A 23,806-nucleotide genomic window follows, 5' to 3' on the forward strand; every position below is an offset into this window, starting at 1 on the left:
CTATAATAATATAAAGTGGGCCCAACCCACACCCACTACTTTATTTTTTGTATATATATTTTTTTAATAATAATCTAAACTTAAATATACAACTCATAAATGGTTCATTAAAAATTATAAAGTTTGTGACCCTTTTATTATTGGGTTTTGAGATATGAATCATTGTATTCTTTTTATTTATACATATATATACATATTTATATTAGTCCAAATATTTAACTTTTTTAATGAAAGATTTCGTTGCTATGGGATTAATGGTAATAACATAGGAATTGTATATAAAAACTTGTTTAGGAAAAATAGAAAAAAAAAAAATAATGTTACTTGTATTGGTGGTTTAAATATTAGTGAAACTTTTCATAATAAAACTCAAAATGTTGAAATTATCAATGTGTGGATTGATAAATTTAATACGATTTATAATTTGTATAATTTAGATAATTATTAGATTTTTTTATGAAGTTTTAAATTCAAGTTTAAGATATAATAATATCTTATCAAGTTATTATTCATGATAACATTGATGAGTAAATAATGTATAAGTTTGAACTTTATATTCTACACTTTTTGTTTTTCTAAATATCATAAGTCGATAATTTTGAACTTTAAATCAACTCAACCCACCCATAATACCCCACAAATCCGCCCATAAAAAACCGCTCAAACCGCACACTTGTTGGGCAGTTGTGAGTTGCATTTTCTAAAACCGCCAAATAAAAAAATTGCGCAAACCACCCAAAAACCCGCCTGCCGTGCACCCTAGTCCGAATGTATAAGGAAAAGATGAATACATTCCTGCAGCTTTTTCTCTGTAAAAGATTGTTCTTTCTACTTCAACTACTCATTGTACAGATGATGCATTTTGGATACCGATAAACAGAACATCACTGCATGGATCCAAATGCATTGCTAAGATATTGTATATTGCATTTCAATCATATACATTTACATTTAATGGATTATATCTCTGTGTGTGCAAAATATCATTTGAATGGAATGCGCATTGTAAGCTTGGAGTAAAAAATAAAATATATATTTTATTAAAGGAGATCGAAACGAATTATGGCAAAGTACTTACGGATTCGTTGAAAGGAATAAAATCTGGACAGACAGAGACCATTATTATAGAAGAATATGGTCTTGAAGTTGGGAGGATGGTTAGGGATGTCTTCGAAAAACCTTTGCTCCTTGGGGTAACTCGAAAGGTAATAAAACGCGTCACCACCGTGAGCTCAAAAAGGGTTACTCTTAAGGCAGAAAAGATACAGAATCTCAGGTGCCGAAGGTCCATCCCACTTCATCTCATGGTAGAGCGACCTTAGGGCTACCAGGACCCTATAGGAGTTGGACTGAAGTTGGAACGGGGCAATGCTTACATAGTCAGTGAAGTTCCATAAATAGTCATTCAGAGGCAGCAATGCCCCAGCTTGCATGTGTTCCTTACTCTAGACCATAAGCTAGATCTTCTTGTCAAGGTTGCTTTCGCCCGGGGCAAAGCAGCTCCTTTCATGGGGGTTGGCGGGTCAACACACCAGCTTCCCAATTAGCTTTAGCCCATGGTAAGTTAAGGGCTCTGAAATCTGTATGGTAGAGGTAACAGAGCTCTGGTAATGTTCAGCCTCGAAGAAAGAGTCCACTGAGGTCAGGGTGGAAGGGTATGTGTGGATAATTGATTCGATGAGCTCTCCAAGAAGTTGAATGAGAGTTCACCAGGGGAAAAGGCTATTGTGACCTTACACTTGGGATTTAGCAGGATTGGTCGGATCTCGGGGTCTGGGTCCGGATACATGACAAATCGTAGCTTCTTTCTTTTTCCCTCTTCAACCTCGTCAATCTGACGTCGAAAATAGGCTCGTATATCTTCCCGTTCGAGGCACTCTGTAGCGTCCCAAATTTGTTAATAAGGCCTAGGGCCTTGATTAGTGTTTCTAGAGGGAAATAAGTGATTTATTGTATTAGTATGTAAATTTGAAGAGTATGAGATTAGAAATGCATGTTTAGGTAAATTAAATATGCATGTGGGCCCCATGTGGTTATTAGGGGCATGTTTGTAATTTTAGCCCGCTGAGGGCCATAAATTTAATATTTGTGTATTGTGATTGACACCACGTGTGAGTGGTGATATATTTGTGAAGCAGGATCTGAGACAGTCCTAGGGAGCGCTTTAGCTGGAAAGTCACAACGGGGTTTAATACCCGGCTCAGGAGGAGCCTAGGGGTATTTTGGGTATATAATGTGTGTTTGGAATTTATAGAGTAACGGGTAGTAATTTAGTAATCATTTGGACATGTCGGGGTTAACGGGGATTTATAGGAACACTTGAGGATTAGCGGGACACGACAAATGACAGAATTGCCCTTGAGGTTAGTATAGGAGTTTTATTAGAAAAAAGGCAAAGGGGTAATTTGGCTTTAAGAATGGATAGACTTGGGGCTGAGGGGAAGTCCTTCACGTTACTTACTAGGGGCATATACTTGAATTCTTTTTGAAAGCTCTAGAGGAAAAACAGAAGCTAGGAGAAGAAGGGAAGAAAAGCTGACCTTCTTTGGGATCAAGGGAGGAATTCAAGGTTTGAGTTTGGGAGGCTAGTAGCTTGGAACTCAGGGGATTAATTCAGAGACTTGCTCAGGTTCAAGGTAAGCTTTTAAACCTGTTGATCAACTGAATTCTATTGGTTTTAGTTGTTACTTAGGCATGCATGGATTGGTTTCCAGGATTGGTTTTGAACGTTTGATGGGTGTAAGAATTAGTTTATGGGTTTGTTAGGGTGTTTAGGCTGTATGAGTATGAATTATGGGCTTAATTATGAGGTTGGGTGAAGTTTGGGGTGTGAAATATGGGTTTAAGCTCGGGGAAAAACTTGAGGAATATGTTGGTTTTCTAGGTGTGTGGGTCGAGCCGCAGCCCGTGTGTGTGTGAGGCCTGGGGAGGCCTCTGTTCTTGAGGCGCGTCGCGGCATGGGACATAGAATGTCACGGCCCATGTCTCCTTCCAGGGAGGTATTTTGCCTCTATTTTGAGGCATGTCGTGGCCCTTAAGGGAGTTGGGTCGCGGCTCTAATTCAGTGCTTGGGCTGTTTTGTAGGTTTTTGACTTGGGAACCCAATTGTTAGGGCTCGGGATGGATATTATCACCCGGATTGGTAGAATCCAAGGTTCCAGAGACTAGAATTTCAATCCAAAGTTATTTAATGAATTAGAACTTGATGGATGAATGTTGTTGACACGTTGTGACTAGGTTTTCAGCGAGGCTCGGACTAGGGGACTGTGCTCGGGACATCGGTGCTCGAAAAGCTCAGGACACAGGTAAGAAAACTATTATACCCATAGAGCAGGGCACGACCCTATGTGATTGTGATGTAGGGTGTAGCCCCATTGATTATGTCTATGTATGTTTAAGTATTTGTTAAATTATGTTATGTGTGCATATTTGTGAATGAACAGCAAGGGTCGGGAACAGTGAAGACCAAGAACAGCAAGGGCTGAGAACGGCAAAGGCCGAGAATGGCAAGAGGCTGGGAGCAGCGTTAAGCACGCGGAGTGCGAGTTGCCAGGGTGAGACCCCTATAGGATACTTGGGATATCCTCACGGGGTAGACTGCGAACCCAGGGCCTGGTAAAGCGCCTGAGACGACATGGTCGTTATGTGTTTAGCCTGTTGGTGGTTTTACTATATGATGAATGATAGATATGCATATGTTGATTGCTTGTTTGGAGTTTTCTTGTTGGGCCTCGGCTCACGGGTGCTCTATGGTGCAGGTAAAGGCCAGGGAAAAGTCGACCAACCATGAGTACGGAGAGCGTGAAGCGACTTGTACATGTTTGGCCTGCTTGGCTGCCACGGCTAGGGGTATTTTTGGGAGATGTTTTGTATTGGTCCGAATTTTTTCGTTTAGTCGACTTTAATCATATTTTCGAGTTGTAAATATTTCCAAACAGTATTTTGGGATCCAAAATGTTTAACGCTTATAATTTTCAGTGAATAATTACATTGTCAAGTTATATGACTTTTATTACAGTTTAGCTACACTTTTAATCTAAAACCTCGCTTAGCAAGTTAATTACACGCTTTAAACTCACTTAGTAACGACTCTAAGGAAGTAGGGTGTTACACGCTCCTTGTACTCCTGGATCAATCGCTGGTTTCGGGAAAATGGAGACTTAGCTCAAGGAGATGGCAGATGATAAGGAATCGCGAGCTCGGGCCCCCACCAATTCTCTAAAGATCACTACGACATCTAACAAGAAAGAAAAAGGTGAGGGTCTGTTATTTAAAAAATAGTGGAAAGAATTAAGGCAAGATAACTCGAGTTTGCAAGCTCGAGATAACAAGATCGCATTAATCGAGCCTAAAGGCTTGAAATAGCTTGATTGACTAAAATGCCAAAACTGAGCTATTAAAAGTTCGGGGCATTTAGAGTGGACCCACGCGAGAGTGGGGCGGTTACTTTTAGTTTGGGGTATCCCGAATTTCTAGGAAGAAATGGGTAGTTACCCAAAAAGAAGATATTATCGGGATACGTGTGTTAAAATCCTAATTCAAAACATTTTTTCTTACACTACACGAAACCTATAGCCTATTACCCAATAACCTAAAAGGGTGCCATTTTCACCTATTTTTTGCCTAACAGATCTTTGTTCACTACAAATCCATACAAATCCAAAACTCCCTCTTACAAAGAAGATTTCAAGAACCAGTGAAAATTCTATGAAAAATACGAATAAAAGATTGGAAAACTTACACGTTGGAAGTTGATGAAAGAGTCGACTGATAATGTCGGTGTAAGGGAGATCCTTTGAAACTCGCCTTCGAAGAGGGATCAAGTAGGAAATTGAGGAATTTTTTAGATATCTGGTTTTTTCTTCTCAGAAAACATGCAAAGGATAGGGCTCTGGTTCGTATTTCTCTCTTTTAAAAGTTGAAAATCAAGAATGAAGGTGAAGAAGGGGTTTAAATAGGCAATAAGGTGATATTCGAAGGGAAATCTGAGCCCTTGGTTTGGGTTAAAACATGATCTGATGGACCACGTGTCATTTCAAGAATTGGCGGCAAAAAAGGAATAGGAAAGGACTTGCGTAGAGAAAAAAGTACTTAAGTACTCTTGGTATGCAATCCCCTGATGACACGTGTCTATACTCGAGTGTGGTAGGTAGGCACGTTTTTTGAAAGTGAAGTTCAAAAGTTTCCTTCTCAGATGATTCGAACCAACACTTTTGAGGGGACAAAATGTTACACCCAAATTTCGAGATTAAATAGATAGCCTCGAAATGTAGGCTCGTAAAAAAGTAAGCTCAGGATTAATAAGTGTTAGTAGTACACTTGTACAAATTGTTAAACAGTTCCAGATCTGCTATCAGCGCTCGAGCATGAGTTGCAGGCTCGAAGATACCAACCTTCTCTAAGGGTTGAGTTTGATCGACTTCGCGAGTGAGGAGGAGGCAACAACTGAAATGGTGAGCTTGAAGTTTGGCTGATCTCGAAAGCGCATTAAAACAACGTTCGAGTTAGATGATGCATTTACCACATGGATTATTATGTAATTAATGCATTTGATTTGTAATATTAATTCCAATATTTATTTGAATTTAAAATTTGATTGTAACTTTCCTGAATTAGGAAGAGATATTCCTACAACTAGATTTATAAATAGTCTGGACTTGGTCATTTGTACACACACAATTTTGTACTGAGAAGAGACTCTGCCAAATTACTCTCACTTGAAGCTTTTGCATAGAGTTCATAATAATAGTGACTCGTGAACATAGCCATATTATAACTACTGAACCACGTTAAATTTTTTTAATTTCCTCTATTCTTCCTAAATTAATTGTTTATTGCTCTACATAATTAAATTGATGATGAAAAACGGTATCAACAACAATTATTCTTATATATAATACAATAATACAAATTTAATAAAATAATTAATAAATTCAATAAATAAATCTAATAAAAATAAATTGAATTACTATTTATATATATAAACATACATATGTGAGGAAGTTGGAGAACACTACAGCAAAAGATAAACACACTTTATTTGGGATCAAAAGATAAATTATAGCGTATCTATTAGGATATCACAAGCTATATGTATAGGGAACGACTAGATATAATCCTAAAAAAATTTATATGACGATGTACATTGTAGGTATTTAGAATATCCTGCAAATTTTCAAAAAATTCTGAATAGTTTATAAAGCCGAAAACAGAGTTCAAACTGTCAAATTTTACACGCGTACACAAAAAAACAAGTACGCATGCAACAGAGAGTTTAGACCTTGTTTCGGTACCATAATTTATTCAGAATTTCTTGAAAATTTGTAGAATGTTCTAGATAGTTATAATGTACACCATCATATAAAAATATTTGGGATTATAACAGGTACCACCGAAATAGAAAAATAATATATTGGTGTTGCAAAAAAAGATGTGTTGAAGTAGCTTCCAGTATATATATTAATATAAATCTATCGCTTTTGAAAATTCAAGAACTTAATAGAAAAGGCAAAGATGGTTCCAAAGAGCAGAGCAAACAAAACATTGACGAAGGCAACAACTCCTAAGAAATCATGCCTGAAGCCAAAATAGCTTCTCAAGTATTCTTTCACTGTTTGTCCTGTCTCAGCGTTGATCACATCTTCCACATCTCCAAACTGTGATACCAACAGTCCATATAGGGTCCATGCTATTGGACATGCCCAGTAGTACCACCTCCACCATATTGGTATCCTCTGTGTTCGAAGTTTTGCACAACACCAAACAATCATAATATCAGTAATTGTAACTCACTTTATAATAATCAAGAACTAGCTAGCTCTTCAATTAAAAAAGAAAACTTACAGTTCGAGGGACGATGAATCCTGAGAAAAGGTTCCATATTGAGTAGAAGGCAGACGAAATAATGGAAGCGACGTGATTATTGGGAGTGATTCCAACGGCCATCATGCCATAGAAAGTGTAGTAAAGCATTGAAAAGAAGGAGAAGAAGAAATACCAAAAGAACTTTTTGGCAGTCCATTCGAAGCCTATCATTGAGTACACTATCAAACAATAAACTACGGCTTGACAGAAAATGTATGGAATCTCGACTACCACCTGCAATGATGAACAAAAAATCAGTATATATACATATAAAATGAATTCAATAAATGGTATATAGACAGTTATTAACAGTATCAATTTGTTGTTATAATACCTGTCCGAATGTATAAGGAAAAGCTGAATACATTCCTGCAGCTTTTTCTCTATAAAAGACTGTTCTTTCTACGTCGACTACTGGCTGTACAGATCCAGCATTTTGGACACCGATAAAAATAACAGCAACGTACATGGATCCTAATGAGTTGGTCAGATCTTGTTTACTCGACCTGCATTTTGATTAGATACAATTGAACGATTATAAATATATATACATATATGTGTGTGTATAAATATCAATAATCTCTTTATGACTTTTTATTATAACTTATTACCTCTTAGATCCCAAGTCCCAAAACATTGTTCCAAAAATCAAGCCTATGAAAGTGGTAAACATGAATCTCACAGCGGTGTAAGGTGGGTTTCGCCAGTAAGACTGTCGTTGTTTCCATAAGCAAGCCACGCATTGAGTGACGAAAGATCGAGAGAATTGAGTGCGGAAATAAAGATCCTTTGAACCAGGAACTGGAGTGCTTAATTCTTTAATCAGTTCTTTGTTTCTCCTGAATTGGGAGCATATAAATATATTTATACATTAAGTCATTTTTCTCCTAGCTAGCTAGGCAGAATACTAACATTAATATATATATATATATATATATATATCTATATGTGTGGATATTATTGCAGAAGGGTACTCACTTGTATAGTTCTGAATTCTTGTAAATATTAGCGAAATCAACACCTAAAGCTATTTCTTGTGCTGAACTCGTAACCTCCAACATCCAAGTTCCTGGATTGTGACCATCTTTGATTTTACTGACACCTTCAATTGCCTTGATAGGACCAAATTTGCATCCATATTGGCAAGAGAGGACAAGAGGGAAATGTTGCCTTATTATTAAAAAGCTCAAAGCAAATTCCAGTTGAAACGAAACAAGTGTATCCAGTTCTATACTACCTCAAAATAGTTGATTAGATGGCAAGAATGACGGCCTAATGGTCCCACGTATATCTCTTCTCCTCCAACCTTCAATAGGAACAACTGCAAGTACAGTACATGTTTTAAATTGTAGTTCATATGAATATGATCATGAAGTTGATATTGGAGAACCCTTGATCTCTTACCTCGTCAAAGGACTCAAAGATGTCAATACTTGGTTGATGAATTGTGCATACAACTGTTCTGCCAGTATTCACTGTGTTCCTAACTGTTCTCATGACAATTGCAGCAGCTCTGGCATCTAGCCCTGAAGTTGGCTCGTCCATGAATATTATTGAAGGGTTTGCCACTAACTCAACTGCAATAGTTAACCTCTTTCGTTGCTCAGTTGAGAGACCACTGATCCCAGGCAATCCAACTAGTGCTTGTCTCAGTGGAGTGAGTTCCACAAGCTCCATCACTTCCTCAATGAACATCTATTTAATACATAATAACATTAGACCATCAAAATCTGTTAGCTTCTTCTTTTTACTTGGCTTGCTATTTAAGGCACTTACCATTCTGGTTTCAGTATCAACTTCAGATGGTAAACGAAGCCATGCTGAGTATAGCAGTGATTCATAAACAGTAACATGAGGTGAGTGGATGTCGTTTTGCTCACAATATCCAGAAATTCGTGCAAATGTTTCTTGTTTCTTTGGGTAACCAGAAATTCGAATATCGCCTTCGATGTATCCACCAGTTTTTCTCCCAGCAAGCACATCCATTAAAGTGGTCTTGCCAGCTCCACTAACTCCCATAAGTGCCGTCAAAACACCAGGCCTGAAACTACCACTAACACCCTTCAGAAGAACCAATTTATCGTCAACCACGCCTTGTACCTTTATCTCCTACAAGTATAAGTTCAAAATTTTCAACTCTTGAGCAAAATCCGTACTCGGATTCATAATTTTAATATATATGTGCTACTTATAAAGTGATAATAACTCACTTGTGGCATGTCCACTGAGTAAGCAACATCATCAAAACAAATAGAATGTGGCTCAAATGGAAGAATCATTCCTTTTTTTTTACTCTGATTTTCACCCATGTTTATTGTTATTTGCTGTATTTCAATGGCTTCTATATCTCTGCCATCTTGGATATTATCACTCTCAGAATTTTCAGAAAAAACTCCTTGTATCTTCTCAAGTGCTGCACAATATATTGTATGAAATTAGTCTTAGTTTCTTTTTTCCGTTAATTGAAATTTTCTCAAGAGATTTTGTTTAGTACATAATCCAAAATAAAAGAAAACAAACTTACGATTAAGGTAAGTAAGAGCCAAAGTGTACAAGAAGTTGAAAACAACAACATATGCAATCGACACCCCAAAGCCAAGCCAATACCAATATGAGTCACTACAGAAATTTCGTGATTTCAACACTTGAATGCCAAGACTTTCAGTTGAGTTAGGTGGAACCTATTACAAACAAAGAATAGAACCTTTAACAAATCAAAAGGTTGTTTCACAAGAAACAAATATCTGATTATAAAACTTCCTTTCCAATAAGTTTTGAGAAACATTTTACATGTTTCCATTTGTTTCCATGGAACTCGTTAACAAGAACTCCAGTCTGACCGTACATCAAAGGCGATGTCCAGTAACCCCAAATCCACCAACTTTTGATGTTATCTGTTTAAATAATAAAAACAAAACAAAACAAAGGAAGCATTGCCATCCATGAATCAATGACCTGAAAAAATGTTCTCTTTTGAGTCTTAGTGTAGTAATTAATGTACCTTTAGACAACACAAAACCGCCCATTACGAAAAGCAAGAGCAATGCAAATGACCCGAATGTGTTGGCTACGATCATGTTCCTACCAAGGCCCGCAATTGCTCGAAAGAGTGAAGAAGCCATCTGATTAATGATGACGAAGATAAAATATAGCCTAAACATCCTGCCAAAACGTATCAAATAAAAACCAAGCGTTGAAAAGAAACTTACAGCATCAAATATCCAAATAATTAATGAAGTCCCTACTTTTTTTCCTATCTACGTACCTTACGGCAGTTGGTTCCAATCCAGTTGTATAGTATGTAAGGCTCATCCAAACTGCTACTTCTATAAAAGCCACAGGGATCTTTAAAATCATTGATGGAAGAGCATATGCCCAGGCAGGGAAGAATTGAAGGTCTCTTTGCTTGTAAAACACCGGAAGCTTGACAATGGTCATAGGTAGCTCTGACATTCCATTGAACATAATCATCAAAGTTGAAAAGAACAAGGAACCGAGGTAGATATTACCATCTTGTAAAGTCTTGTGATGCATCTTAGTTCTGAGGAAAACGGTGGCAGAAATCAGCCCCATTACCACAAGCTAGAAGAAGCAAAGAAACAAGAATTAAAGGGCAATATATATTGTAAAACTACTCAAAAAACATAACAATAGTATAAGAAGAAAAACCAAAGAAAACAAAACCCACTTGCGAAATCTTGAAGATCTGGACAAAGGAATTTCTTTTCATGAGTAAGTATTCTCTTGACATGCATGCTTTCAAGAGATCCATCTTGTTGAGACCATAGTGTTTAGTTGTCAAAGCAGCTGGATGGCTCTTGGTCTTGTCAAACGGTGTTGAAAGATGTTCCTCTATTTTCTGTCCTACATGGAACGATTGGAATGCCTCAACAAATTCATTTACAGTGACAAACCTGTAAGGTTCATCTCTTCTTGCCCAATATTGAGCCTGGTCTTTCCTTGATGTCACCTAAATATCATTACACAAATGGTATTATTATTAGCTCTAGTTCTATAAATATATATATATATATATATAGTCGAAGTGATCACCTCTTGAAGAAAGTCAGCAATAGCTTTCCTCTCAGGACATTTAAAACCAGTAGATTCGAAGAATTCAAGCACATTTTCACGGGGACCCTGATACACAATTTGGCCATCGGATAGAAGAATGATATCATCAAAAAGATCATAAGTCTCTGGTGCTGGCTGGAGTAAAGAGATGACATTAGTTCCATTAAAGATGTGAGCAAATTGCTTAAGTGATTTCACAATCTGAAATGTGGTTGAACTATCTAAGCCAGTTGAAATCTCATCCATGAACAACGCCCCTGCTGGCCCAACAAGCATCTCCCCTGTAATTGAATTGTCATAAATTATTATTTTTGTCTAAAGAGTAGTGTGACATATATATATATATATATAAATATAAATTATATAGCTTTGAAGTTTGATTGTTATACCAGTTGTGACACGTTTCCTTTGTCCTCCAGAGATACCCCTCAACATTTCATTCCCTACCATTGTATCAGCACATACTTCCAAACCAAGAATCTATAATTAACGCATTCTTCAGTAATTAAGTCATAGAAGAAATTATTTTCGAAAGAACTAATAAAAATCATACGTTAGAGGGATTTCACCTTAATAATATAATCCGTCATCACACTTGATTCTTGGCCTTCTGTTGACACTGCCTACAATACAATAATAAAACATATAACCCCAACTTATTAATTTCATTATTATTAAATAATATATATTTATGTATTATAAATGTAGATTTAATATATCTTTTTAGGTATTTAGTACAGTTAGTTTTAAAATCGTCTAAAGTAAATAAATAAAAATTTATAATATCATCTAAATATGATAAATAAATTAAAAAAATAATAATAATAATAAATGAGTCATAATAATTTCTCATCACATATTTTAAAATTTCATATTATTTTTATCAATTATGTTTTTAAAATTATAAGCAAAAAATATTTATGTGCTTAAATTTATTATTTTATTCATTTTATTAATTATTTATTTTGTCACTTAATGTATTTTGTTTATCCAAACATATATGTAATAGTGAAATAAGACATAAATATACATATTTTCTTATCTTATGTTTTTTAATGAGAAATTTCTTATTTTAATTGTTCTAACTATTAATTAAATAATATATATTTATATATAATTTTTTGTTAGCTTTAAAATTTTAAATTAAATAAGTAAAGTTTTTAATTTTTTTTTTTGAATTCATAGTTTTTCTTTATAATTCTTTAATATTTTATTTCATTAAAATTCGTAGAACTTTTTCAAAAAATATATATTTAATTTTAAAACTAAAATGAATCATGTTTTAATATATAAAAATTGTGTATCTAATTAATGGTTGGTTTAACGATTTTTTATTTTTTTTTAACAATAAAATTATATTATATTTTTTTAAAGAGGATTGCTAAGGGCAACTCCAACCGGACTGCAAAATAACAAATATAGTGCTAAAAAGACATAAAATCAAATCCAACTCAACTTCATTTATCTCATCATTATGTTGTCAAGCTACAGTACCCCACCAAATATGGTGGGGTACTGTAGCAACTGCAAAAACAAAAAACAGTACTATTTTGCTTTTTATATTAGTATTTAATAATAAATATATATGTTTATTATTTTATATATAAGATAAAATAATATAATAATAAAAAATATAATTTTTGGTGTTGTGGTTGGAATGGAAAAAATATGGTGCTAGGATTCCTTAGTTTTGGTGTTGGTGCAACACCATATATGGTGTTATAGGTTGGAGATGGCCTAAAGGGCATCAGTAGTGTCCAACACCATAAGGAGATAACGTATCACTATTGGAGCAATTCAATATTGGGTCACACATATTTGAATTAAATAAATATTATGGGGTATCGCTAACCAATTATGAGGTGTCACCTAGTGTGGTGTTTGGCACATTAAGGTGTCAAATATCAATACTCTTTTTTAAACTATAGACAATGTTCTGGTTTAATTTTTTTTAATAATTTTATGTAATTCTTTTGTAATATATGATATTTCTTGTGTATTTAAAATTTATATGAAAATTAATAAAATATAATAAAAATAAATTAATATATTTTCTAAAAATAATTAAGTAACCATGTTGACTAACTGGTATTTATATATAAGCAGCATATTTTTACTATAGTATCATTAATTAAATAATATATATTTATATATAATTTTTTGTTAGCTTTAAAATTTTAAATTAAATAAATATAATAAAAATAAATTAATATATTTTCTAAATAAAATTAAGTAATGTTGATTTTTAGCTAGTATTTATTTATAAGGAGCATATTTTTACGAGTTTATATTTTTTTAGACCATGTGTTTTGTCCAATTACATATTTAGATCTTGTGTTTTGACAAATGACTTTTTGGACCATGTGTTTTATAAAATAGTTCAAATATAACCCTAAACTCGATTTTGGTCAAAATTTTCTGAGCTAAAATTATAAATAACTCACCAAACTAACAATTTAAAACAAAAATAAAATCATTTTGCCTAACAACTGTATTGTTATATTTAATTTTTTCTTCATCAAAATTGAGTTTTTGATGTTTATTTGAATCATTTTACAAAAAACAGGGTCTTAAAAAAAATTTGTCAAAAATCAATGTCCATACAAATAATGGGATAAAAGTATAAATCCTTTTAACTATAGGCTACATTTCATATTTGTTTTTTTTTTTTTAAAAACGCAAAAAGTATCACCTACTTTTTAATAAATAAAATTCAGGAATATCCCATTTATTTTCAATAAGAAAACAACACTCTATCAGGAACACGTGCCATAATTTCTTCCCACACACTCCTAATTAATTATAATTAAGATAATAAAGTTTGATATTTAAAAATAATGGAGGACTAACCGTGAAATTTAGCCATAATGAAGGGGTGTTTTGGTTTTAATTATTATTTTTTTATGAAATTTTCTCACCTTCATAAAGACGTCAATGTCTGGATCCGGTTTAATACTTGCTTCTTTCTCTCTTCTTGACAATTCAGCAAGCATGTCTGCAAAATATATCATGTAAACAAATCTTATATAAATTTAAATATGTACATAAATTAATGACCATTCTCTATAAATACAAAATATAAGTAAGGTAAGTCACTAATTTTTATTAACGTTGACTTGAATCCAATTAATATTGATTATCAGAACAACTCGCAGGAATATTGAATAACAAGGTATGAGAACAACTCTCCAAAAAAAATTGTATAACAAATAATAAATATAGTATATATATAAATTGAATAACAAGGATTGATGAGATAAATTAAAACTGATTTTCTCTATTTTGTTATTATTATTATCTTTTTCTTTCTGTTTTTTCATGTTAAGTTTTGCATTGTTGATTCCATGAAAATTTGACAACTTTGAAGTATTCCTATTCACTTAATAAGTTTATTATATTTTTAATTTGATTGATTTATTGAGATTTTAATTATTATTTTTGACAAAAGATTTTAATTTTTCAATTTAGTTTATTTGGTGTGTAATTTTTGTTTAATGATAATATTTATTGTTGTGGTTATTTTAGGATCACATCTATTATATTGTGATTGATGTTTAATAATAATAATATGTCTTTCCTATTTTATTACCTTTTCTCTTTTTTTTTTATTAAAATAGAAATCTATTTCCTCCTAATTAAAGAATAATGATTCCCTGAAAAAAAAAAGTAGTTTAGTTATTTTAAATTAATTTTACTCATTATTTAATAATATATATTATTTTCATATATGAATATCTTATATTATTATTTAAAAAAATTATTGTACTCATTTGTCTTCTTCAGTCAAAATAAATAGTGGTTGTTCAATTTGAATCCTTGTATTTTAATAATTTAGAATCTTTTCTAGATATGTTTTATTAAGCTCAACTTTCCAGTCCTTACGTAATGAATATTGCTATGCCAATAAGAACTTCTAGTGGATTAGTCTCGCATACTCGTTATGTTAATGTAGATAGATAATTTATTTGATATGCGGAATTTTTTTCTTTTCTCCTTATGTAATATATTATGATTTTTTTATCATTGCATTTTCATTGTTTAAAATAAAAATGAAAAATATAAACGGGAGACACTTGTGTAGTTAACGACAAGATTATTTGGTAGCCTACAAAAACATGAATTTTGAAGACTTTTATCATTAAAAATATTTATTAGAGATTTAATACAACATTTAATTAAAAAAAATAGAGTACATATTTTGCAACAAAAAATAAATAAATAAATAACTGACCGTAACGTGTCCCTACTCCTTGGCATCTTGCAGAAAAAGATAGAGTTTCTCTTACGGTCATTTCTCCAAGATGAACATCATGCTGACTAATATAGGCAGCTGTTCTTTGGGGAATAAACTCATTCATCTCATGTCCATTATATGTCACCCTCCCACAAAACTGCACCAAATATATATGTTTATTTATACTTTTATATTATTGTAAGTTTTAATATTAAAAAAAATTACATTTAAGTCAAGTTGATTTTTATCTATTTATTTATAAATTTATTGTTCACCTTTAAATTCGAGGCAAGTTTTCCTGCTAGGGTTAATAAAAGTGTGGTCTTGCCAGAATTTGGAGGTCCCAACAGCAATGTCAATCTAATAGTTTTGTGGTAATTTTAAGAACATAACAATATTAATTAGATGCATGTGATGATGATTTGAGGACTCCAAAACAAAAATATAAATTAATATATATATATATATAATATAAATAAAGTAATGATACACAAAAGCAAAAAGCATAATTTAATTAGATTTACAAACCTTCCTGGCTTTATGACTCCACTAACATCATCAAGGATGGTCAAATGTTTTCTTTTGCTTTTAAATATTGGCAGAGAACTTACGAAAATCTTCAATAAAGAAATAAAATAAATTATTGGAAGAAGGAAATATAATATATATTGGATTATAATAAATTAATGCAGGGTTTAATTATTATTATTATTAATTTATATTACCTCGAGTATATTAATGCAGAAGTTAAGGAATGAAGGTAAAGCTCTACTTCCTACATGAACATCTGCCTCCACCTTGACATGCTCAAATCTCACTTCAATAGTAGGAAGATCAATTCCAACCCTTTAAATAAATATAGTACAAAAAGATAGTCATTAAAAAATATATATTATTTAATAAATAAAAAACACTAGCTACTTAATTATTACTATGTGATGTTTAATATTGCTTTTACGTGTACCTTTCAATACGTTCTTTGAGCTTCAACAAAAAAGTTTCATTATCTTCGTCAGCAACATTAACCAATCTGTGAAGCAAGTCTTTCCTTTCTTTAAGACCAAGATTGAATACATCAATCTCAGTTGGCTCTCCTTTAGAAGTAGTCAGAATCCCTTTTCTTAAACGATCATAAGTTGGAAGCTTTTCGAGTACAGCCCATGTGAGAGCTTCTTCATCGTCTATATCACCATCTTCTCTTCTAGACTTTGAGAAAAACTCAATATTATTATTGTTATTATTATTATTATTGCTTCTCCATGCTGAAGAACTACTACTTTTCAAGCTATTTCTGAAGCTGTTACCGGCTCTGTAGAGGTCTCCCACCTCCATTTTCAAACTATGATGGATATTGTCTCTGAATCGACCTAAACTCCCCAATACCCCTTAAATACAAATTTTCTTCATATAATGTGTATATATATTATATATACCAAATCCCATTAACCAAAAAAATTGTGATTAATTAAAACTCCTCTAAGGATACGTTGTTTATATGGAAAAGAAAATGAGAAAAAGCTTGTCGAAGTAGGAAAAAATAAGGGAATAGCTACAACAAAAATTAATGTCGGGTAACTTATTAAAACTTGATGATGTTATTTATAGCTGTATAATTGTATGGAAAGGGAAAGTTACGTTTTAAATTTAGTTAGAGTAATCGCTATCATAAATTTTCACACTTTCAAGACAGTAAGAAAATTATGCTTCATATATTATTATAACAGAATTGGATATTGCAATCGTCATATCTCACATGCATGGCCGCGGCTACAGTCAGGGCCGGACCTAACTATAGGCGGGCTAGGCCCAAGTCTAAAGCTTCCATCCCCATAGAGGCCCCAAATTTTGAAAAATGTCAAATTTTCACATGTTAAAAAATCTCAATTTTTAACAAAATAACATTTTATTATAAAAATTTGAAAAATTGCATTTTTGTCTTGGACCTCACTCATCTCAGGTAAGGCTTGGCTACAGTATTTGCATATACATTTAATTTTATTTGCATGATCCTATATATACGTATATGAGTAATAATATATACACCTAAACATTATACAAACGAAGGTGTCATTTTACTTAGCCAATTATATTTATTAAATTTGGGACTTACTTACGTCAATGTATAATGTTTAACTACACATATTATCATAATATATATAACTATGTTGCTGTGGAGCATCACTTTTTTTCACAACAAGTGTATTTCTTTAATATTGTGCTATGTTCCATATATATAACAGAATAATCATATAAATTTGACTTCATTGTGTTTCTTTAATACATTTACTTATTAGTTTGTAATTTAGTGTACTTTGATTTTAAATTAAATGATTAATTTTCTATTTTACATTTTCATACCCATGAGATACCTAGTATAGTACAAGGCATATCTCAACAGGATGAAGTGAGATTTTATTTAAGAATAATTAAATTTTTTAATATTCTAAATTATAATAAGAAGATCCTGATTTTAAGTTCAAAATTATATATAAACAATATACCAACTCATGTGGTGTCAACATAATAAGGTTCATAATATATAATTAGTATTCCCTCTCACAATTAATTTGCCAATCTCTCCCATAATTTGGCACAAGTATGGTAGATCATGCTACCCAATTCAATAATATTATTAATTACCAACTTTAGGTAGATTAGAGACTAGTTTTAACTCACTACTTAATTACATATATGGTCCTTCTGCTAGGGTTGTAGTTGCCATATCTACCTACAAGTTTTTGACACTTTTTTCTTTTGCCTCTTTTATTGTGGAAACCAACCAATGCCCAACCTCAAAACTAGCTAGCAAAGTGATAAAAATCATCGTTCAACGCTTTTATATGTGCACTTTCACTCTTAAAAACTTAATTACTAAATATACATGTGTAATAATATGTGTATTAAAATTATGCACCAAAATATTTCACCAACTGATATGTAAAATAGTACGTCCCAATATAAATTTGATTAGTTAAATAAAATTGTGATGTCAGTTGTTGTAATATTTTAGTACATAATTTTAGTGCACATATCATTACTCAATATATATACACATGTATATGAGCTGCCAAATATTAATTAATGTCAGTAATTAATTGGTTCCTGCTTTAATAAATTTAAGTTATATTAACATATCTTTCCACTGGAAGAAATTTCAACCATATATCTCCTCTCTACATATTTTTTTTTCAGGAACGACATTATTGTTTGGGACAACACTAAAACTAATATCTATAGATGTAAGATTCCACGTCAAATAGAGATCCAACCCCAATTTCAATCATTTGCTTCTCTTTTTTCATTGAAAAAATATATTAAATATGTTTTTCTAATCTTCCTTCTTCAGAAATTTTAGACTTTAATAAAAAAAAAAACTCTCATTGCTTTATCAACCTTAAGACCAAAATCAAGAAAAAACACAAATTAAAAAAAAAAGATTAATTCTGGGTCACTTTATTTTTTTAAAATACTAATTTAAATTCTCAATTTCAAATGATTACAAAATAGTACTCTAAACTAATAAACAGTTTAAACTTTTCCTTTTTCTTTTTCTCTTCCTACAAGCTCATTCTATTACAAAAGACCAGCAATAAAAATTTAAATTATAAATACAAAAAAAAAATCAGATTATTTTATATATAGTTTATTATTAACTAAATTTAAGCTAAAAATACTTCATTTTTACTAATTTACAAAAAAATGAACCATACAACAACAAAAAAAAACTATAATCTATCTATAATTTTCATTGCAATATTAAAAATTAAGCACTACTTTGGTCATTAATTAAGTACGTACACTACAAGAAATAATGGTTTTAGAGGCGACTTTATCATGGGTGATTATGTGTCGCCTCTAATATTTAAGAAATCAGGGGCGACACATCAGTAGTCGCCCCTAATATTGTAATAGTCGCCCCTGATAATGATATCCTTTGACTAAAACTGGGTGGAAAAAGTTGGCAACTTGTGTATGTTAGAAATTTATTTATTTGGGTCACAATTGTATATATAAAATGTGTGTTGGGTCATTATATAAATGAGTCGAAATTATGTGGTCTATTTTGGAATAAAGTTTATGACTTAAGGGCATGATTGTCATGATTTTAATATGTGGATATCATAAAGGCAATTTCTGATTTGATGAGGGGCCAAATTAGAAATAGTAAATAAAGATTAGTTACTGATTTGTCAATTATTAATAAAGAGGTAATGGTCCCCAATTTGGAGATCGTATCTTTTCACTCTTGAATCCCCATCATCAAGAGACAAAAGTTTCAGAGAAAGTTTTGATGCAAAATTGGAAGATCATACCACTCTAAAATCGATTCTATGGACTCCGGTACGCTTCCGCTAATCTTTGACTATTTATTGTTTGATTCTCTTGAATTAATTAGGGCTAATTATAACATTTGGTACCAGAGTCATCTCTAAATTAATTCTTGAGGATTTACTGTTAAAGTGTTATGATCTTCTACTATCTTCTGCAATTATTTAGTTTTGTTTCTGTTAATTACTATATGCCTATATGCATATACATAAATATATGGCATATGCGTACTGATAATATATGGCATATACATATATGGCATATGTGTACTCCGGTACAATCTGCAATTATTAGATTATATACATATATGTTTCATATAAAAGTTCATGCGATTCTGTGCTAATTCTAATCCTACTGTTCAAAAGTTATGTAGATATATCTACTGTTATGTAATTAATGGAATATTTGTTAACTTTTGTAGTATATACATATATACCAATTGTATATCTACTGTGATAATTTCGTTAATGTATATAAAAGTTATGTAGATATGAACTTTCATGTATATTGTAAAAAAATTAGCATTACAGTTGGTATATATGTATATCTGTTTTCGTTAATGTATATAAGGATTAGTTGTAAATATATATATATAAAAGTAATCATGTCTGTTTCTTTCGAGGAGAATTTGGGGTTGCTTATATTTGTATGCATATAATACAGTAATTGCTTATATTAACTTGCCTGTATATATTTCTTATATACAGTTTATTAATTTTGGAATAATACAGTAACAATAAATTTTGATTTTGGTTTTGGATTTAATTAAAGATATCTAATATTTTAGTTAAATTAATTAAAACAAAATATCACCAAAGTGATCACTTTTGTGTAGATTAATTCAATTAAAATATCAAGATAATAATGTGTATGTAATTTATGCATTTATTAACTAAGCCAAATGTGAGTTAATATTTGGCCAAGTTTCATACATACTTGTGGTGATAAATGTGTGACAATTATAAGGTATTGTGTGTGAATAATATGTTAGTCCAAAGATTACATATTGTTTGACATAATTTATTGTCAATGGTTGTTCGCTACAACAAGAGTACCGCTTACAGTTAATATTACTGTCCAAAGACTTGATATTAATGATGTGTTTGGTATCTTGATATGGGATTAACCATTATTTGAATTTTATTGTTTTATATGGATTCTTATGTGAGCTTGTTTTTTGTTATTTTGTTATATATTCAGTTAATTCATCTACTCCTGCCACAATAACTGTCAACATTAACTCTATTCTCATGCTTAATGGGACAAATTTCAAGGCTTGGAAAGGAAAATTACTTGTAAACCTTGGTTGCATGGAATTAGACTATACATTAAGGCAAGAACAACCTTCACCTCTTACTGCAGAAAGCACTCCTGATGAAAAGATGGAGTTTGAGAAATGGGATCGTTCTAATCGCATGAGTCTAATGATCATGCAACAATGCATTCCAGAAGCCTTCGGAGGCACAGAATCTGAAGAGATCACTAAGGCCAAGGATTTCCTCGATGCAATTGAAAAACGTTTCGCTAGAAATGATAAGGCTGAAATGACTTCACTTTTGGCTTCCTTGATGTCCATGAAGTATAAGGGTCGAGGAAATGTTAGGGAGTACATTATGGAAATGTACCAAATTACTTCAAAACTTAAGGCACTTAAGATCGAGCTTTCTGAGGATATGCTTGTTCTTATGGTTTTGATATCGCTTCCTGCACATTTTAATCAGTTCAAAGTCAGTTATAACTGTCAAAGGGAGAAATGGACTCTAAACGAGCTCATTTCTCATTGTGTGCAAGAGGAAGAAAGGTTGAAGCAAGATAAAACTGAAAGTGCTCACTTGGCCAGTGCCTCTAAGGATAAGGGCAAGAAAAGAAAGCATGAAAATGAAGCTGCTAAAGGTCTAGTGCAAAAGAAACAACATAAGGAACCAACAGGTTGTTTCTTTTGTGGCAAGCCTGGACATGTGAAGAAGGAATGTACAAAATATCACGCATGGCGTGCAAAGAAATGTATGTTTCTTACTTTGGTCTGTTCTGAGGTTAATTTATCTTTAATACCTAGAAACACTTGGTGGATAGATTCTGGTGCTACTACTCACATAAGTGTTTCTATGCAGGGTTGTCTGAGCTACCGAAAGCCAAGTGATGGTGAAAGACACATCTTTGTGGGCGATGGACAATCTGTAACGCCCCAACTCCTGGGACCGTTACGGTGTGCCTTGTAAACAGTGCTAAACTCGCTAATCGAGTCATTTGGCCAAAATCGTGATCTAAGTATGATTAGCGATTTAGGGATTAAACATTTAGGTTAAGATGTAACGTTTCACTAGAACGTTTAATATATACATTGGGATCCCAAAAATATAAATTTCAGAGTTTATTACAGAAAATATTTACTACAAGCCGTTCTAAGCGGCAAAACAGGGTTCAACCCTAGTTCCACTTTAAACCTCGGCCGTGGCGGTCGAGCAGCTGCATATGTACACGTCATCACCTAAGCTCTCCAACTCAAGGATGGTCCAGCTTCCTCTTGCCTTTACCTGCACCACATAGCACCCGTGAGCCGAAGCCCAGCAAGAAAACATAACACTATACATAAGCATTATTAAATTATTATCGTTATAATCAAACGGAGCATAAAGCTTCCAAACCAATGAGTAAACATCACATAATTCAAGAGGGAGAGTGGCTGTTAAGTAAGCCACTAGCCTCCAAGCTCTCTTTTCAGCGGGAGAGTGGCTGTTAAGTAAGCCACTAGCCTCCAAGCTCTGTTTTCTAGCAAGAGAGTGGCTGATAGGTAAGCCACTAGCCTTCAAGCTCTGTTTGTTCATCGACCCTCAGGGTTGGTCAGGCATTAATGCTCCTTGAGTCATTCAATGCTAGTAATCGATTAGATCTAATCTCCGTTGGCTTGCGTGAACCACGCTAAGACCATTCTAACTAATCAGTCAGCGCTATGTGACCAGTGTCCAGTATCACTGCCGAACTTGACTAATCAGTCACAGCTTCACAGCTGGTACTAACACCTTTGCCAATTCTGGGTGACCAGTGTCCAGTATCACTGCCGAACTTGACTATTCAGTCACAGCTTCACAGCTGATACTAACACCTTTGCCAATTCTGTCTGACGATTCAGTGCAACGTGACCAGTGCCCAGTATCACCGCCGAACCTGACTAGTGAGTCACGGCTTCACAGCTGATACTAGCACCTTTGCCAAATCTGACTAATTAGTCAGTGCCATGCACAAATAAGCAATGCTATCAGTATGTATCATATGCCAATTATCCAAGAATAGGGCATTTAGCATGCTTACTAAACAGTTGCTAGCATAATCATGATCATGCACAAACTCAAAGACTCAAGCTCTGGCCAATCTCATATTCATCATTCATGGCATGCCCTAATCACATGTTTCTCGTGCATCACATGCATCACACTTAATCACCCAGCATGCCTCATTAATAATCATATGCAAATGGGCAAGATCGCCAAGCATTCATTATGCTATCAATGTTTACATTTAAACATCCAACATGCATGAATCATAGCCATGCATGTCACATACGGGGTGCAGTTTTCTTACCTCGGGTTCGAGCGAGAACGATTAAAAGAACGACCCTTGAGAACGATCAACTTCTAGTCCATTAGCAGTCACCTAGTCATAACCAAATATAAAACCTCATCAAAATGAGTAATTAAATACTTCCAAACCCAACCCAAGCCTCCGGAATATCAATCCCACTCAACTAGGTAGTAGGATCGATCCTAGGCCCTTAGAGTTAAGTTCCCATCACAAAACCACCATTTAGTATTTTTTTTTCCCTTAAGGGTCGCGGCCCTACATGGACCATGCCGCGGCGCGCCCCCCTGACAGAGCCTCCACCACCTTCTTCAAGCTAGGGCCGCGGCCCAACTTCGCACCAACCATTTTTCTTCGTTTTTCCACTTCTAAAACCTTCCAAAAACCCATCTAAACATCTCCAAATCACCAAACCAAAGTTACCAAACTTCCCAATGGTCCTAAACCACCAAAACCTGAAGCTCAAACCAACCAAAAACTCAACAATTCACAAAGTCCAATTCTAAGCTTAAAAACTTAAGAAATTCAAAACTTAACTCAAAAACAGAGCACACCATTAAATTTATAACTATAACTCACCTCAAACACGGTTTTGAATCCCCTTTAATGGCTGTGACAAGTTCCCTAGCTTCCCCCTTTGATCTCCAAGCTTAACTCCTCAAGGTGGCTCTCAAAATTCAAAGAAAAGGATGATGGAAAGTTTGTACGGGAGAGAAAGGAAGTAAGGAT

General features: G+C 33.1%; 1 protein-coding gene across 2 annotated transcripts; it reads right to left on the reverse strand.

Annotated features, from left to right (window-relative positions):
• Positions 1-6,014: 6,014 nt before the first annotated feature.
• Positions 6,015-16,739, reverse strand: LOC133796326 (pleiotropic drug resistance protein 1-like). 2 transcript variants are annotated; one of them, XM_062233795.1, is made up of 23 exons: positions 16,137-16,739; positions 15,898-16,018; positions 15,701-15,789; positions 15,448-15,532; positions 15,170-15,329; positions 13,857-13,933; positions 11,508-11,561; positions 11,328-11,418; positions 10,918-11,219; positions 10,553-10,834; positions 10,130-10,446; positions 9,866-10,026; positions 9,655-9,758; positions 9,389-9,545; positions 9,075-9,277; positions 8,641-8,973; positions 8,269-8,559; positions 8,102-8,185; positions 7,843-7,976; positions 7,476-7,703; positions 7,199-7,370; positions 6,844-7,098; positions 6,015-6,734 (listed from the first exon to the last, which is right to left on the reverse strand). In XM_062233795.1, the coding sequence occupies exons 1-23, from the start codon at positions 16,502-16,504 to the stop codon at positions 6,471-6,473; spliced, it is 4,332 nt and encodes a 1,443-aa protein (XP_062089779.1). In that variant the 5' UTR covers positions 16,505-16,739; the 3' UTR covers positions 6,015-6,470. The 2 variants fall into 2 exon arrangements, with proteins under 2 accessions (XP_062089779.1, XP_062089780.1); XM_062233796.1 differs by lacking the exons at positions 15,448-15,532; positions 15,898-16,018; positions 16,137-16,739 and having other exon boundaries at positions 15,701-15,786.
• Between the last annotated feature and the right edge of the window lie 7,067 nt (positions 16,740-23,806).

Source organism: Humulus lupulus, chromosome 8, assembly GCF_963169125.1.
Source record: "Humulus lupulus chromosome 8, drHumLupu1.1, whole genome shotgun sequence".
In the NCBI taxonomy this organism is placed as follows: domain Eukaryota; kingdom Viridiplantae; phylum Streptophyta; class Magnoliopsida; order Rosales; family Cannabaceae; genus Humulus; species Humulus lupulus.